Genomic DNA, 17,384 nt, shown 5'->3' with positions numbered 1-17,384 from the left:
AAGCAGCAGGCGGTCGGCTCCGCACGGAACCCTGCGCCACGGCGGCAGGAGGCCTGCAGCGCCCGGGCTTCACAGCGCTGCCCCTCACCCCTCGAGGGGGCTCTCCGCGCCTTCCGCTCTCGAGCGAATGTCCCTGCTGCGGCCCCGTCGGCCCCGCTGGCGTCTCACTTCCGCAAGGCCCGAGGCGCCGCCCGCCGCGCACCTGGCAGGCGGCCCCTTTGTTGCGGGGCCCCTGTTTCCCGGGGACCCTGCACCGTGCTGCTCAGCACCCCACCGCCTTCCCAGCTCTATTTGAGCCGTTCCCATAAGGAAGCACCCATCCTTATGCTGGGCCCTTTTTAACTTCCTACAACTCTCCCTGTCCCCCAGCAGCCGGAGCCCAGCTTTTTCTAATCTCAGACACCCCGCCCTCCCTCTCCAGCTCAGCCGTCGCAACGATCTCCTACGTGGCACAGCCCACTGCGCATGCTCCGTAGGGCGCTCGCCCGGGCGACCGGCGCGATGGCGTCAGCGCGCACGGCGTGAGTGGGCGGGGCGCGCCACGTCGGCGCCAGGCGTCCACGCCCCTGCCCGTCCGCGGGGGTTGCTGTACCCGCGCGGCGCGCGCTTCCCGCGCTTGTTCAGACTCGCGCTCACACGCGCGCTCACACGCGCACTCCCGCCGCCCGGCCCCTCCGAACCCCGGTGTCACCATGTCTTCGCCTCCCGAAGGAAAAGTAGAGACCAAAGCTGGACACCCGCCCGCCGGTACGGACTCGTTTGCACTTTCTCGGGGGCGCCGGGCGGGGAGGGCCCGGGTGCGGGGTCGGGGTCCGCGAGCCCCGGTGCGCGTGCGCGGGCGCCCAGGTTCGCGCGGGCAAGTGCGGCCCCGAACCCGCGCCGGCTGCACCCCGCCGGCCCGCGCTGCGAGGACGCGCCCCGCTCCCCGAGCGCGCGGCCAGTAGCCCACGCCGGGGCTTGCGTGCAGATGGGTGCCCTAAGCCATGCACAACCTGCAGACAGCTTTACGGTTATTCCCTAGGAACGTGCAGATGCTTGGAAAAAAAAAACATTGAAAGGCAGTGTTTTCCATATGATGATCATATTTTATACGAAAGAGCCGAAGGAGCAGAAATAATTCTTAAGATCACTCAGTATGACTTCTTGGACCACCTCTTCCAGGTCCACCTTTTCCTCAAAAGTCCTTTAAAGAAAAAAAGCAAATCGTAAACTTCTGAGCCCAGGAAGTTAGGCCCAGGAGAGAGCCATCTTTCTTGGAAAATAGGCATCAGAGCAGCCTTTCTGTTCGTGCGGTCTCCTCTGCGCACAGTTCCGACTGTGTTCACACCGGCCGATTTCCATTTCTGCTGTCCTTCCCGGAAGCCGGTTGGTCCGTATGGAAGGACAGTGGTGAGTGGATCAAAGGCGGTGGGTCGCAGAAGCGAGGGTGTTTTAGCGCCTTTATGGCACACATTGGTGCTAAAAACTCAGTCTTCTGGTAACTGAAGCTTAAAGGGACGTGGCTTTTTTGTGCCACGTATGTGCCATCTTCTCATAGTAAAGCTTCGTGAGATTTCAGACCGCTGCCTTCCCCACGCCGCCCCACCCCTCACAGGGCACAAATTATCTGCCTCATCACAGGGAATAGGACCAGTTCTTTCACCGACAACCGAAGTAACCAGCAGTGGGGTGGAAAAATGCCTAACGAACTTAAGGGGCAGAGTGCAGAAAGTGGCCCACTGTATTGGAAAGGGTTGGGGAGCTTTTGTGTTGCCTGATTTAAAGAAAACAAAAAACAGGGAGGCTGAGGGTGTAACTCAGTGGTAGAAGACTGGAGATCTGGGTTCAATCCCCAGCACCAGAAAGAAAACAAAAACAAAAGCATCCTCATAAAGATTTCCTTTCAGGGTAATTGATCTTTCCTTCCCACAGCAGCTGGTTTTTGTCTGCTCCCGCCGGGTGATGAGTTCATTGATGTGTTTCTGTTGGAATGATACCAAGTCTAGGTAGCAATAATTAAATTGCATATGGGGACATAAACATACGGAGACATTTTTAAGATCAGAGGTGTGAACTGTGCATATTAACTCCTTGGGGGAAGTTTCCTACAGGCTTCTGATTGTCTGAGTTGTGAGCAGCTAAGTTTTTTAATTACCAATTAAAAAGCTTATTTATGCCTAAGGAGAGAGGAGGTGACTTCTTGGCACCTGATCGCCCAGAGAGCTTGGGCTCCGGGTTTGGGGCATACCGCTGCACTTTTCTGAGACTTCGATTTTCCTCATCTGTGAAGCGGGAGAATGGGCCGTGCCATCTTCCTCTAGGGGTGTCCAGGGACTGTTTGCTGCTGGGAAGCTCCTGCTGTTGTTCTGTTGCTTGCAACTCTCCCTCTTTTTCCGGATCAAAGCCCCAGGGCAGGTAACGCACTGAACTCAGTAACTCCTGGTGGACCCCAAATTTAGCAGGAGTGCTAAGGGTCACTGTCACTGTCACTCAGCAGTTTCCAGGGCCAGTTAGACTCGGCCAGAGTTGAAGGAAGGGCGTGGTCCCGGCCGAGAATCGTGGGTTGCAAGGTGCCCTATAGGCGGCAGTATTGCCCTCTCCTCAGTGCCCCTGCGGTGCCTCCCGCGTCGCAGAGCCCCCTGCCTGCACAGATTTTCCTCAGAAACCTCCCAGTGTTCTTGTGTAGTCGGGCATTGTCAGCGAATAGACTGTGTTTTAGAGTCAATACTAAACCAAAAAAATGCAACCTACGAAAATAAAGGATAACCATCAAGGGTAGCCAAGAGCACAGTTCATAAATCAAAATAACTACCTTATAAACTTAGGGAGCACTTTCATGAAGTGACTAAATTATTTAACAGACTTGTACTTAAATCTTCAATCAGAAATAATAAAACTCTTTGACAGTGACTCTCTTGCTGTTCTTTTGTGTTTGCTCTTTATTGCTCTCAGACCCAGTCCCCTCTCCCTCCCCTGTTCCCACAGTATCCCCATCTTCCCTTACCACACTTTCCTCCTCTTTCTTCTCCGCGCTTCCCCAGCTGGGTCCTGTGAATGTCTTTATCCCACAGCGCCTGGCAGGGATACTCAGTGAATAGCTCTAGACGGACTTCCGTGCAGTCTTCTCTCCCCTCTCGCTGCTGCACGGTGAGCTGGACACCCTGGCTCCCATCTCAGAGCCCTCTCCAGTTTGGAGTAACAATACGCATTTGGGTGAAACATGCCTGTTGAGTGGTACAACGTGTCCACACAACCTGACGTTTTTATTAAGGTAAGGACACGAGGACAGTGCCATTCCCACAGCTATAATCCAGCACTCCAGCAGGCTGGAGCGGGAGGATTGCAAATTGGATCCCAGCCTGGGCAACTTGGCAAGACCCTATCTCAGTGAAAAGGCTGGGACATGTAACTCGGTGCAGAGGCCCTGAGTTTGATCCCCAGTACCACAACACAGATATAAAACCTGGCCGAGCTGTTGGGAGTCCTGTTGGCAACTTTGAGCCAGTGACCAGGGACCAACCTGAAGGGAGTGCAGCAGCCCAGCGCAGGACACCATCCCTTGCCAGGTACCGCCTCCCGAGGCATGAGGTTGGTGTGCAAGTTGGAAAAGGCTTCCGAAGAATGTGGAAGGAAGGTGTCCTGCAGACACGGGTCACTGCACGCTCTGCATCGTGTTCTGCAGGTGTCTCAGTGGAAGTAACCCAGGTCCATGACTTGAGACGCTACCACTGTTCTCCACTACAGAATACTTGCAGAGACATGGGGTGAAACTTTCTGTGATGAGAATTCCTACAAACCTGGATGAGCAAATAGCATTAGTAGAGGCTTTCAGTGTTTCTCTAACAGCAGTAATAACATTCCACAGCAGAAAGGAGGTTGTGGTACAAGCCACGCTATTACTCACTCCTGCCGGTCTCTGAGCTTTGGCAGTGATGTGGATAAAATCTCTGGTAGGTACACGTTGCTGGCCCTGTTCTCACACACCCACATTTCCCAGGGAGCCCAAACCCTGTGTCAGTGAAGTGTCCTAAGTCTTACATGGACAGCATTGCATATTGCTAACTTTATGTAAATTTTCTTCAAAAAGCAAACAACATCCCCCATAGAGCTGAGTCAAATGGAAACAATGCGCATGATTGTACTTGAAGTGAAATGGGAAATAGACCATTTTGCTATTTTTAGTAACCCAAATAATTCAGTTCTGTCATACTAATCAAGCAGGAGTTGAGGGTTTATTTAAAAGGTTGTGGGTGATAACTCCCTGAATTCTCTTCCCGAAGGAAGGTTTTCAGATGGTCCAGGCTGCTGTGTGCCTGGAATGGAAGGCTGATCTGTGTTTTGTTGTATTTAGCTCCCAGTCTCAGGCCAGCTAAGCAAGGTCCCCATGTGCACAGCCTCGGCACTGGTCAGAGGTTGGAGGCGCGGGTAACTGGCCTGCTCCTGCTCCCGGCGCACCACCCCTGCAAATCTGTCAGTCACTGCACTGCTTCGGCAGCTGCCAGGCAGTTTCCCTTCTTGCTCAGCTCACTTAGTGAGAGGCTGCGTGGGGTACAGGGTCAGCCCTGCACTGGTTTCAGCCCAAACCATTGCTTCCACCTGCCTGCACATGCCAGCAAGCCCCTGGCAGTACCCCACGGGGTGGGGGGGCTGTATTGTGATCCCCGCTATTGATGATACTGTTGGACGACAGTACTTGGGCTTCCCAAACATTTTCTATGCCTCTGGCCTCTTACCCTTGTCTCACCCTCATGTGTCAGCCTTCTTGAGAGTCCCTTGGCTTGCCAGGGGTCTGTCTTCTGTCGCTGCCTCTGTAGACAGCCAGGCATGGTGACACAGCTAATTCCCCCTGTCCCCCACAGAAGTCCTCCTAAGTCAGTCACACGCTGGCCCTCCTGTCACCCTCCTAGGTCTGTCACACGCTGGCCCTCCTGCCAGCATGTAGGGAGGCACTGTAGTGACCCATGGTACCCGCCTGGAGACAGATCCTGCCTGTGACTGTACCTCTCTGGGAGCTGAGACAGGAAGATCGCAGGTTCCAGCCCAGCCTGGGCAGTGCAGTGACTTAGTGAGACCCTGTCTCAAAAAAAAAAAAGCCTGGATGTAGCTGAGTGGGAGGGTAGGTCCTGGGCTCAGCCCCCAGTACTGCACATTAATTAAATTGGATGCAGTGGCCGTACTCTCTTGTCTGTTCCCTTCAGGCAGTTCCATTCTCCTAATCTCACAGGACGCAAGACATTCAATTCCATTTCCCCTTGCTTTCTGCCACTGCAGGGCTCTACCTGAGATCATTAGGTTTAATCCTAGCCTACAACATGCTGGTGGTTTTCTGTTTGCTTTTGTTCTCCCCAGCAGAGCAGTCCTGAGGACCTTTCAGCTCTTGTAGGGGGATTAGCATCCCTTTGAATAATATCTCAGTAGCTCTTTCCAGGGAGAACAAAGGTAGCTACACTTGCCCGTCATGCTCCAGTTCCCGCAGGCCCTGCTTTGGGAACACCTGTGTTCATGAACAGCCCCTCCTCCCTGCTGGGCACTGCACGCAGCTCATGGGCTCTTACAGTAGCAACCCTGGAAAGACCTCCTCACTGCCCGCCTTTCCTCTACAGGTTTTCCCAGCCCGCTGGTGAGCATCAGCGATGCCCTGATGCTACAGGAAGTGTGGGCCAGTGATAGTTGGTAGTCTTTGGCCTTCCAAGTGCTCCTGGAAGTGGCATGGTAGGCAGGACCCGTCTCCAGGCCAGTACCACAGGTCACTGCAGCACCCCGCAGCTCTGTGTGTTGGCAGGAGGGCCAGGATGCCGTGTGCTGGCTGTGCCACTCGGCAGGAGGGGTTCACATGGGATAGACAGGGCAGTACCTGGCCCAGCAGCGATGAGACAAAGCACAGGCGGCAGTTGCTCGGGATCCGACATTCTCCAGAAGCCTCAACATGGCAGACAAAAAACTTCTAACCTGTGATGCACGGATGTTTGCAGCTCTGCCGCAAACCGCAGGGAACACTGGTCGTGAATGTGAGGATGACATTTGAAATGACCAAGTCATCCGATGGTGCTGACAGTCCTGGTGACGGTCAGATGGCCACTCGGTCAGCACCATGGCAGGCACGCGCGTCCCAGGCTTGTCCATCATTCCGCAGCTACAAATGGCTTGGTGCTGTCCTCTCCACATGCACCAAGGACCTGACACTGCAGGAGGGCTCTATCTGCACCGCGTTCTGACTTTTAAACCTGTTTTTGAGACCGGCTAGCCAGAGCACGTCCCCACTAGAGACACTTCTCTTGTCCTGTCCTGTCCCCGAGAAGTAGGACATTGTCACGGTGAGATAGAGATACACACGGTGAGATATGCATACACACACACACACACACACACACACACACGAATACACAGGCAGAGCTGGGATTTGAACCTGCCGGTCTCAATCCCAGAACCCATGCCCTCACCACTGCAGAGCACTCTTGCTAAAAGGAAGCTCACAATTCTTTCAATGTGAAGGTCTCATTTGAATAACAGCCACCACAACAAAAATCTGGGTTCTTTTTTTTCCAGTGTTTCTCATGAAAATACCTAGATTTACAAATAACTCTGCAGAGATTTCTGAGAAAATTACTCTGCCATTGTAGTTTTACGAACAGAGACTGTCAGAGACACTGATACAACATTCACGATAAATATGGGCTGTCATATTTTTTGGCAGTAGTGTAAGTTCCAATGAATCTGTCTCAGCCTTGAGTTATTATTGTTATTGCCACTTTTATTGCTGCATTAATCACCAAACATACTGAGAGGGATTAATGGAGTTAATTGTTTTTAGCAGTGAATTAAATGCGAGCACTCAGGCTGGGTACTGAGCCCTGACACAGGGTCTTCCTTCGCCGGAGGAGTGGGCAGGCGCTGCAGCAGCTTCTGGAGACGTAATCATTTGGATATCACCTTACCCATCACTGTCGATTTCCTTTGGTTTGGTGCACGGCCCTTTTTACTTTTAGTCAGTTTATAAAACACCTGTGAATTATAGTCTAGAAGTTTTATATCTGCCAGGGAGCAAGGATTCAGAGATCCCTCCTAAACGGGCACCTGTGTGCATTTGCCAGGGCTGCCATAACAATGTCACACCTGGGCAGCTGAGACAGCAGACATCTCTGTCTCATAGTTCTGGGTGCTGGTAGCCTGAGACCAAGGAGTTACAAGGCTGGCCTGTCCTGGTGGCCTCTGTGTGGCATGTGAATGTCCGCCTTCTCCCTGTGACTTCACATAGCTTTTTCCCTGTGCACATGCATCCCTGCTGCTCTCCGTCTTGGAAGGGCACAAGTCCTATTAGAGTAGTACCCCTACCCTATTCTACCTTCATTACCCCTTTAAGGGACCTAGCTCCAAATCCAGTTACGGTCTGTCCTTACGGGTGTTAATACTTCACATTAAGAACTTTAGTGGGACAGTTGTAGGTCCTTCCTTTGGGGAAAGACATTCATAATTCTCAGACCCCACATTTTAAGACAGTAGAAAATCATCATCATGTATTACAGAGTTTTATTTTTAGTCACCGTTTCTAATGGGGTAGCAGATTATATAAACTGGGAAATCTTATATTAAAAACTTAGATGGTAGATGCTTTGTCTTTTTTTTTTTTTAATCTGAGCTCAAAGTGAGGGAAGTTCCTAGGGACCAGAAGCAAAGAAAAGCATGAAATAAGAGTTACGTGAGACTTGGGCCCACTCAAGGGATGGAGCAGGGCCCCAGACCCCTGCACAGAGCTGGGTCCTCAGAGCCAGAGCCTGGAGGAGACTGAGGGACACAGGAGGACGGAGGGAAGCTGGCTATCAGCCTGGGCGCCAGGTGTGGCAAGTGTCTCCTTGAGAACTTGTAAGCATAGACTTGCCTTTGTGTGAGTTGAGTTCAGATCTGGTCTGGCAATTCCTGCTCTGAGAAAGCCATAAAAGGGGTTCCCCAGCCCTGTGCTCATGGTCTGACAGAAGCTGATGTCCATCTGTCCAGACGGTGCTGTCTGCCTCAAGGCCACAAGATCAGCAATGACAAGCGCATAATCCATAAGCACCCAGTACAAGAATGAGAATCAGACAAGCCGCGGGATTAGACCCACAAGGACCTCTAACACCAAATGACAGGTACAACCACAGGCAGGTGTGCGTAAAATGGTCAAACACCGAGAGGAACTAGAAACACGAATCATGAAAACCCTGTCAAGCGAAGTCCTGCTGGGGATATAGCTCAGTGGCACACGTGCCTGCCTGGCAAGCACAGGTCCTGAGTTTGATTCCCGGTACCAAAAAGGAAAAAAAAATCAAACAAAGTCCTATTGAATTGCAGACAAAAACATAAGCTCTAGCAATGAGAGGTAAAATGATTAGAAAATCTGTTACTGGCATCTGAAGCAGCTTGGGGAGGATCACTGGGTAGGATTCTGTTTCTTTCAAAGCAGACCACTCTCCATTAAAAGTGGTGGGGCAGAGAGAGATTACTTCCAGTCTCGGCCCACCCACACCGCCTTGACACGTCTTTCCTGTGCTTGCTCCCTGCACTGTCCCATCTGATGGACAGGGGCACTGCCCCGTCTGATGGTCAAGGGCACTGCTGGCCCCGGAAGCCAGCGCCATCTTCCTGAAGGCGGGAAGTGGCAATGCCACCTTGGGGAACATCAGAGTTCTAAAGTTGCCCTGCACTTCTGTGACTCAACAAGGTCCAGCCTAATGTGGAAGCTGAGGATGTGTGACAGTACCTCTGGGACATGGCTGGGCAGTGGCAGAGACTCAGTGGCTCTCCTGGTGGGCAGGGAGGCGGGGAGTCGATGAACCAAATGCTTCAGTCTTAGGAGGTTTGGCCCCTTTCTGCATGTGAAGCGGGGTGCCGATGACCTCTGTCGACACAGAGTCACAACTGTGCTTTAAAGGAAATAAGAAAGTAGTTTATTCTGAAACACATGAATGGCCATGACCTAGGAACGCAGACTCAAGTGACCCAGGATGACATCCTGCAAAAGAGATGGCATGAGCTTCTGCAGCCACAGAACAAAGTCAGAAAGTAATGCAAGGATGAGTACAGGAGCGGGGCGCCGGGGAGCAGGGCTGAGCCAAGCAGGGAGCTCTTTTCTGTAGTTTCCTGCCACCTTAGCAGTAGTGGCAGTGGAAGCTAGAGGTCTGCTCGGATCAGCAGGGCATCCTGAGAGTTTCATCTGAGCCCTGAGAACATTGGGTCAGATGCAGACTTGAAGGTAAATGGCTGTTGAAGGGACTAAGGCAGCCCCAGATGATCAATTCAGCTCCCCTCTGCGAACGGTTCGTCTTTCACAATCATGGTGTTTCACTCGGCCAACATCGGGCAGCAGCTTCCTCAGAGAACGGGCACTGTATAAAGCCAGATTTTTGGATGCAGGGTCGGCATCTCCATTCTATTTCCTGGAACACTGTGATGCTAAAACATAATAGCCAGTGTTACTGACCCAAAAAAGCTGTGGTCAAATGCATTTGGGAGAGAGTGCAAGCTTGGTAAAGCTACATGGTGCAGTTTAGCACCTTAAAGGCCCAGAAAATCTCTTAAAAAACACATTTGATTCTGCTCAGGGCCACGTTTCCCACTCTCATCAGACCCTAAAATTCTAATGTCTACCCACTGTGCACCAACCAGCATTAACAGAGTAGCTACTAGATAAATGCAAGTCAGACTACAGTGAGTTACCAGCTCACGCCCACTAGGATGGCTGTAATAGGAAAGGTAGATAATAGCAAGTGTGAGTGCCCACATAGCGGTGGAAACTAGGATGTTCCACAGTTTGAAAAGTATGCTGGTGGCTCCTTCAGATAAACAGTTACCGTGTTCCCAGCCGTTCCATTCCTAGGTGCATGAAAGATGGATAAAGAAGATGGAAAAATAGGAAGTAGGGAGACTTTCAAATCATGCCCCAAACTCTCTATTTTCATTGTTTCAAAAATATTTTAGGATATGTGCTGATTTGTTTCATTTTACTACTAGTTTCTTTCTGTTCATGGAAGAGAAAGTTTTGTCTTTTTGTTTCTTCTTTGTAGGAGGGAGGACTTACACTCTACATAACATTTGGCCATTCTTTTACAATTATGATACAGTGTATTACCTTTTATTCCTGAATTACTTCAGTTGTTCCTGAATTACTTTGTTGCAAATTTTGGGGTTTCTTATAGAGGTAAAGAGTGATTTTTATATTTTCTTTGTTAATAGCCGTTTGTATTTCCTTAGAAGAAAATGCAAACGTGCACACAGGAAGTTTTGTAAGTGATGTTCGAACTGCATTATTCATGACAGCGAACAGTGGAAACAGCCCACGTGCACATCAGCACCGGAGGAGGGGGCCACACGTGGTGTGCCAGTGCAGTGGGGAATATTTGCCCTCAGAGGAGTGCAGTCTTGAGCTGTGCTATCACACAGATGGACCTTGGAAACGTGCTCCTTGAAGAGCCGGTCGCCAAAGATCGTGCAGTTTGTGCTTCCACTTCCGTGCCGATTGCAGAGCAGACAGCGCCAGAGGACCGGCAGTCGGGAGCAGGGGAAGGGGTGCACAGGAAATGACAGCTCATGGGCCGGGGTTCCTGCTTGCAGTACGATCATTACTTGGGGCGGTGGTTGTGCAACTCTGAGTTCACTCAAAACCACTATACTGCACAGTTTACATAGGTGAATTGGGGCCGGGGATGGAGCTCAGCAGCACAGCACCTGCGTGGCAAGTGCAAGGTCCTGAGTTGGAGTCCTGGTCCCCTCCCCCCGCCAAAAAAATGTCGATTGTATTGCACATAAGTTAATCTCAATAAAGCAAGTTTTAAAAGCGGAATTAACATCTGTCAACAGCATAGTAGCTGTCCTGTGTGGGTCATGGCCACCTCACCCCATCGAAAGCATCGCTGGTATCTGAGGACACAAAATGTCACAGGGCTGGGTTTTCACGTCCCTTGTTAGGTGAAGAAGGTGTGAGGAACCTAAGCAAGCAGCCACTTCGCTGCTTAGGGTCAGGGTTAGGGTCACACTGCTGTTCTTACAAAGTACTTGAAAGCTGACCGCAGAGGGACACGAGAGCCTGGACAAGGTTCTAGGAAGGTCTGCGGGAGAGAAGGTGGGGAGCGCCGCGCCCTGCCCAATGTCCTCCCGGCCCCACCCCCATGCCCGTCAGCGGTGTCAGCCCCCCACTCCCGCCCTAACCCGGGCCCTTCTGCTTGCATTGCAGTGAAGGCTGGTGGGATGCGGATCGTGCAGAAACACCCACACACGGGAGACGGCAAGGAGGAGCGAGACAAGGATGACCAGGAGTGGGAAAGCCCCAGGTGGGACGAGTCTGGCGACTCGAGCAGACTTCGCCAGTACCTTCCTTATGTTAAACATTAACACGTGTTCTCTGTCCTGCGCTGCTGACCACTCCCGGGCCACCAGGCCACACTGTTTGTGTTTCCTTTCCCGGCGGGTGGGGGTGGCTGTACCAGGCAGGCCGCAGGAGACAGCGTCCAAAGTGCACCCTCTCCACGCGCCAGCCCCGCCTGCGCCATGCAAGTGCAGGGGAGATGCCCTCGGGATGGCAGGCACGGTGGCCGGCGGCCTGGCTGAGGCAGGGCTGCCCCTTTCTGGAAGCAGGGCCCGGGGCCCGCCCTGGAGCAGCTCACCGCGTGGCCCTGGCCTCTGGTAGCCACAGCCCCCAGCTGCTCTCTTCCCACCATCCGGGCCACCAGAGTGGAGGGCATGGTAATTCTCACAGCCTCGGGTCCCATGCAAGGGCTCACCTAGGAAACCCTGTGGGACCTCCTGGAGACCCGAGTTCAGTCTCAGCCCCTGCACAGCCAGGCAGAGGATTCTGACTGAAGAAATGCTTCCACCAATCCGGAGAGAGCAAGGCAGCCCGTTCCTGAGTGACTGCGCTGGCTTGAGTGGCGCCTCTGCCCTGCCTTGCTGGGCCCTCTGTTCACCCCAGCTGTGTTCCCTGGGGGTTCTGGTCTCAGCTCTGTTGAGGGACCTGACCTGCACTGTCTGTGACTTTGCTGTACACCGTATGACTGTCCATGGAAAGGAACGTGAACCGCACATTTTCTGCTTGTAAGTTGTCTGCAGAGGAGGCCTCAGCCAGTGGAGGAGAGGAGAGTGTGGGAGGAAGAGCATCTATTTCTGTGGAGCAAGCGTGAGGTTTGACTCATTCCACTCACAGCCTGAGGCGTAGGGGGCGTTTCCCCCAGCTTAAGCACAAGGAAACAGGGCCACACGGGGCCGTACATCTGCCCCCATCGTACACCTTCCCTGGAATGCAGCGGGGCCTGCAGTGCAGCTCTGGTGGCTCCAAAAGAGGGGCCCCCGAGGGCCCCTGCTGGCAGGAGAGTCCCCGTGGCTGCCCATGCATCCCTCCCCTGCTGGGTATTTTCTAGGAAACTCCATATGGGAGGGCGCCTGGACCAGCCACTGCAGGGGAGGATAACATTTTGGGTGAAGTTCCTGAGTCATTATTGCCCATTTTAAATCGTGAGGTCAGCAGTGTAAAGGAACGTCTGGCCTGAGTTCTGGTTTTGTTTGTCTGGTTTTTTTGTTGTTTGATGCTGGGGGTTGAACTCAGGGTCTCGTGCATGCGAAGAAAATTCTACAATGACATTTCTCACAGGCTGCTCTCACAGAGCTGTGTTTAGACGTAACGTCGATAACTCTCGCAGGTCTACTGTCCTGGATCTGAAAGCCTTGGGCGCTGTTTATTTCAGGATTCAGCTACAGACTTCAGGAGAGTAAGGCGATGGTCCTCCCAGCCAGCAGCAGTGGGCCAGCAGCGGGTTGTAGTCTGCGTGTGTGCTCCATCGGGGAGCCAAGTGCACAGACCAGGGACGTGTGCGTCTGTTCAGGCTATGCATTGCCCTGTGCGGGTTATAAGGAAACTTGGGGTTCTCAGAACATACTTGAGCTCTGAACAGGGAGTGAGAGCGCGTGGGCCCCATGTAGTTTCCTTCTGCTGGAGCCTAAGTGTCCTTGCCTTCCTCATCCCCTGCTGCATCCTAAGAAGGCAGGCAGAACACAGAGGAAATAGCCTTACTGGAATAAAGTCCTGGGCGGGGGGGAAAGCCGTGTTTTACTGTGTGTCGGGGGAGAGAGGGACCAGCCGCTGCTCCCCTGCCTGACACAGGGTCCAGACTGTGAGAGACAGCAAGCTATTCACCTGTTTAGAAATACGCTCAGGGGCTGGCAAAGTAGTTTGGTAGTGGAGCATTTGCCCAGCACTCACAGGCTCTGGGTTTGGTCCTCAGCACTGCTGAAAAAAGAAGAACCAGAGAGACAGACAGACAGAACTGTCTGATAGGTCTGTTAGTTTTCTTTCTGCAGATTTTTCCAGGGCACAGAACACAGCATGTACGGAAGGTGAGCAATTTAAATTACTATGCCCGAGGATGAATGGTGGCAAGACGAAAGATCAAATATCCAGCGCTTTAAATTTTAGCATCGTTTTCACCTAAAAGATTGGCTGTTTTTCTGAATACCGAAATACTTTGAAGCAAGCCAGCTACAGAGCGTTACTATGAGCAAAGGGGTTTGCTGTTGCCTGCCACAAAACCACAGGTGCACGCGCTTCATCCTGTGGATGTACTGACTCCTGTCCTCTGGACTTTGAGTGGCTCCTTACCAGTGTGGGTGGAGCCACGTGACACCGAGGGTGCAGAATGGGAGGGGCCGTGTGTATTCCAGGCACTGACCTTCACTGGTGAGGCTTCTTCTGCTCACGGAATAACCCCCTTCCTGCTCTATTATTTTCTCTGCAATCAGTGCCTGATTTTGCAGCGAAAAGGGAAGGAAGCCACCAGAATGGAGTCGGTGAACTTGGGGCCCTACGACTCCGACCCCGCTGCACCAGCCTGACGCCCTCTGCAGTGGCTGACTTCTCCCACCACACCCTCCCCATTTTGCTGCTGGGTAATTGAATAATCGCTGTCAGTAGCAATCATCGCCAGTTCTCAGGTCAGCAGTGTGGCTGCCTTACTTCTAAGGGCTCTGCCCACCTCAGTTCATCTGAATCTCACAACTACCCTTCGCTGTCCTCTGTATTTCAGAGTTGTGCCCCATTCCAAGTTACTGTTCCCTGAGTCAAGTGACTTTTCTGGGTCACACAGCGGGTAAGTGGGAGAGCCCTAGCACCTGTATCCAGATGCCGCTTCCTGAGTTTCGAGTCTGTGCGTACGCTTGTCAGTTGCTTCCCCCAGAGCTTGGTGCTGGTGTGCTCCTCATATAGACGAAGAAAGCAGGGCTTAGGGAGGTGATCCAGCCCACCGAGATGGAGCCAGTCGCAGCCTGGTCAGCACTCAGCCCTGAGTTTGTCTTGACTTGGAAGCCTAAGGCCCTAGTATGTTATAGGAGCCCCAATTTGCCACAGACTGCACTCTGGATCCTTCTATAAATAAAGCCTACCCACTTAGAGGTTGTCCTAACCTTACCTCTACTTCTCAGACCTGTAATCTTGCCCTTCTGCAGCCTCACCATCAGGAAATGGTCTAATTACCAGTTCATGACAGGACTCTGGGGGACTGTGCTGGTTTGCTTTACATTTGGAAAGGCCTCGTTTGCAGAATTTAGAAACCTGTCATTACCCGCTTGGAAATGCCATATTGCAAGTGACTTGATCATCCACATTATCCTAATCACAACATTTTGAATTTTTTGATGTTTGGACCCAAATGTTCTCCAAATATAAAAATAAGCACATCGTGTCAGAAGCCAATTTCTTCATGAGTCACAGATCTACATTTGCAAACTCTTCTTTGCTTTTCCCCCATTATTAATTATTAAAGGCTGGTTTTCAATTTCACCAACTCATCTGTGGTGGCTTCCCTTCCTTTCACTGCAGAATCAAGCCCTGATTATAGAGCAAGGAACGACGGCACATTAAGGGCATTATTTTGTGACCAGAAGAAATCTCACAACTTTTACTAGTAATTATTTTTGTCATCCCCTTTAATCTTATTTTCAAGAGATTTAGAAAGGATTTCTTATGCCGCCTAGTTTTTTGAGATGCTACTTTTTAAAAAATTGCAACCAAAAGATGAAAATGTTGCCCCAGCATTTCCACCAGGCTGAGCTCTGGGTATCTGAGTCTTCAGATCCAGGAAGAGACGGACGCTCCATCCCATCCGCTGATGCTTTGCTGAGTGGCTGCTCTCTTCCATCCCAGAATGACCCAGCTGAGGAAGGCGGGAGTTTGCCTCAAAGCCTGTTGTTGAACATAAGATAATGCGCCCAGGTTTCATAATGTAACAGATTAATTGCAGGCATGGAATCACCTTCAAGAGTCACAGTTCAATGAAGGAAATAGTTGCGTGTTGAGCATTTACTGAGGCTCTACCACAAACCAGGCTTAGGACAAGAAACTAAAATGTGATGGGAAGAGTAAACTAGAAAAGAAAGGGTTTGCTCATCCCTGGGGTTGGATGAGAAAGGGCTAAATAGAAGGGGAGGGGGAGCCGGTTATATCGCTCAGCAGCACAACGACTGCCTGGCAAGCATAAGGTTGTGAGTTCAATTCCTGGTACCAAAAAGAGAGGGGCCTGGGGATGACCAATAGAGATCAGGAGGGAACATGCAGCTGTCTGAACTCGGCATTTTGTATTGCCCTGGTCTAGAGCCATGGTACTGCCCCACACAGCCAGGATGTGGGAGGGAATCGACTTACATACAAATAGTAACAAATGAGCCAGAATGTAATATCAATGATTGCACACCAGAGGCTGAGGAGCACAGAGCTGATTAATGTAACCACACTGAAGAGGGTAGCAAGCTACCAAGTAACTCTGGAGAATACATTTTAATTGAATGTTGTAAGCCTAAAAAGACAAAAAATAACTATACCTAAATGTTATATTCCAGTTAGTAAAATCTTCAGAGGTTTAGGGCAGCAATTCTGGAATTGTTTCATGTGTATACTAGGACTAAATAAATTAGCAGAATATTATGGATCATGAGAGCTAAGTTTCTTGCTGCCAAAAATGTTGAAAATTCAAAACAGGAAAGATTGAGATGAACTTTGTGCTTTGGAATGGGAAGTAAAGGAATTTGTAGAGCAGATGGCTTTAGGTGAATGGAGGGATGGATGGATAGACAGTGGAGGCATACATGCACATACGTACATGCAGAAATAAAGGTAGGTGGGTGGTCAGGATACGCACATGTATTTCCTAGCTTTGTGCACGGAGAGGGCCTACGAGAACAGAGTTCTCCCATCAGGGGAACAGGGTTCCTAGAGAAGTGGTGGATTCCAGGTCAAGGCAAGATACTAGATGAGCAGGAACATCAGAGAATGCTAGAACATAAGGAAGTGCACCGACATGGATGTGGCCACGGCAGACCACACAGAAGCCCCCCCGAGGGTCTCCTCATGGCCAAAGTTGGAACAATTTTCTACAAAACAAGTAATGATGGTACTGGATTAGAACCTGTACAGTAAAGGGGACATCCACAGTTTCATGGTATAAGTAACTAAGTGGGAAATAAGAGACAGCTCTTCTCTGTTGAAGAATTCCAACTCATCAATACATAAGGAAGGAGGGCAACAGCATATCACTAGTTAGAAAATAGCACAGGAACTGGGCAGGCAAGGTCCACCGAGGAAGGCAGGATTTGTGGGTAAAAGCTCAAGGAGAACCAGGATATTTGCTTAGTCTCAAAGTATCTTGTCCAGACAACCCAAAGTGGGTATATTTACAGTGGAAATCATGAAAACGACACTTGTTTACAGTGTCATAATTGAAACAAAAATACAGAGTGTCACCTTGTTGGACTCCAGCTGAGAAAGTGCAGATTGAGTGATCAAATTTTTGCTACTTTGCGCATGTTTGTGAGTGACAGTGAAATCTCCTTGAGTGTTGGTTTTGGATTACAAATAAATTTTAGCATGTAGACAAAAGGTCACAAAGGAGGAATTTGTGAACCAGAAATACTGACTATATTTATCATCTGGCCCTTTATATAAAAGCTTTGTCAACCCCTCTTTTAATTTAGTGCACCTTCAAAAAGTATTCTACTTCCTAAACAGTTTAAGAAGCTTCCCTACAGCCAGGTTGGTGGCACACACCTACAATCCCAGCACTTGGAAGGCTGAGCCAGGAGGATTGCTGCAAGTTGGAGGCCAGCCTAGCTATATAAGGGCAGCCTGAAATGTAGCAAGAATCTGTCTAAAATAAAACAAGCCACACCCAAACCATTGCATCTGGGCTATAAGAAACACTTTAGAATAAGAATAAAACAGAAAGAAGCCCAGTGGAAACTTAGTCTGATTATGTTGCTTTAACTCTGAAAACATGTTTTGCTTTTTGCTTTTTTTTTTTTTTGCTTTTTTTTTTTTTTTTTTGGTTTTTCTCCGGTACCGGGAACTGAACTCATGACCTTGCGCTTGCCAGGCAGGCGCTTTTGCCGCTGAGCTAAAT

At 50.7% G+C, this 17,384-nt stretch overlaps 1 protein-coding gene across 1 annotated transcript in view; it reads left to right on the top strand.

Moving 5' to 3' along the window:
* The first annotated feature begins 529 nt into the window (after positions 1 to 529).
* Positions 530 to 17,384, top strand: part of Dap (death-associated protein) — a 53,412-nt gene continuing 36,557 nt past the window's right edge. Inside the window, exons 1-2 of the mRNA XM_005386121.2 lie at positions 530 to 747; positions 11,183 to 11,279. Of these exons, the coding sequence (XP_005386178.1) occupies positions 693 to 747; positions 11,183 to 11,279 (152 nt within the window). The 5' untranslated portion in view covers positions 530 to 692. The remainder of the gene's footprint in view (positions 748 to 11,182; positions 11,280 to 17,384) is intronic.

This window comes from Chinchilla lanigera, unplaced genomic scaffold, assembly GCF_000276665.1.
Source record: "Chinchilla lanigera isolate Chin_1 unplaced genomic scaffold, ChiLan1.0 scaffold00025, whole genome shotgun sequence".
In the NCBI taxonomy this organism is placed as follows: domain Eukaryota; kingdom Metazoa; phylum Chordata; class Mammalia; order Rodentia; family Chinchillidae; genus Chinchilla; species Chinchilla lanigera.
This window is presented reverse-complemented; position numbering and strand designations above follow the sequence as displayed.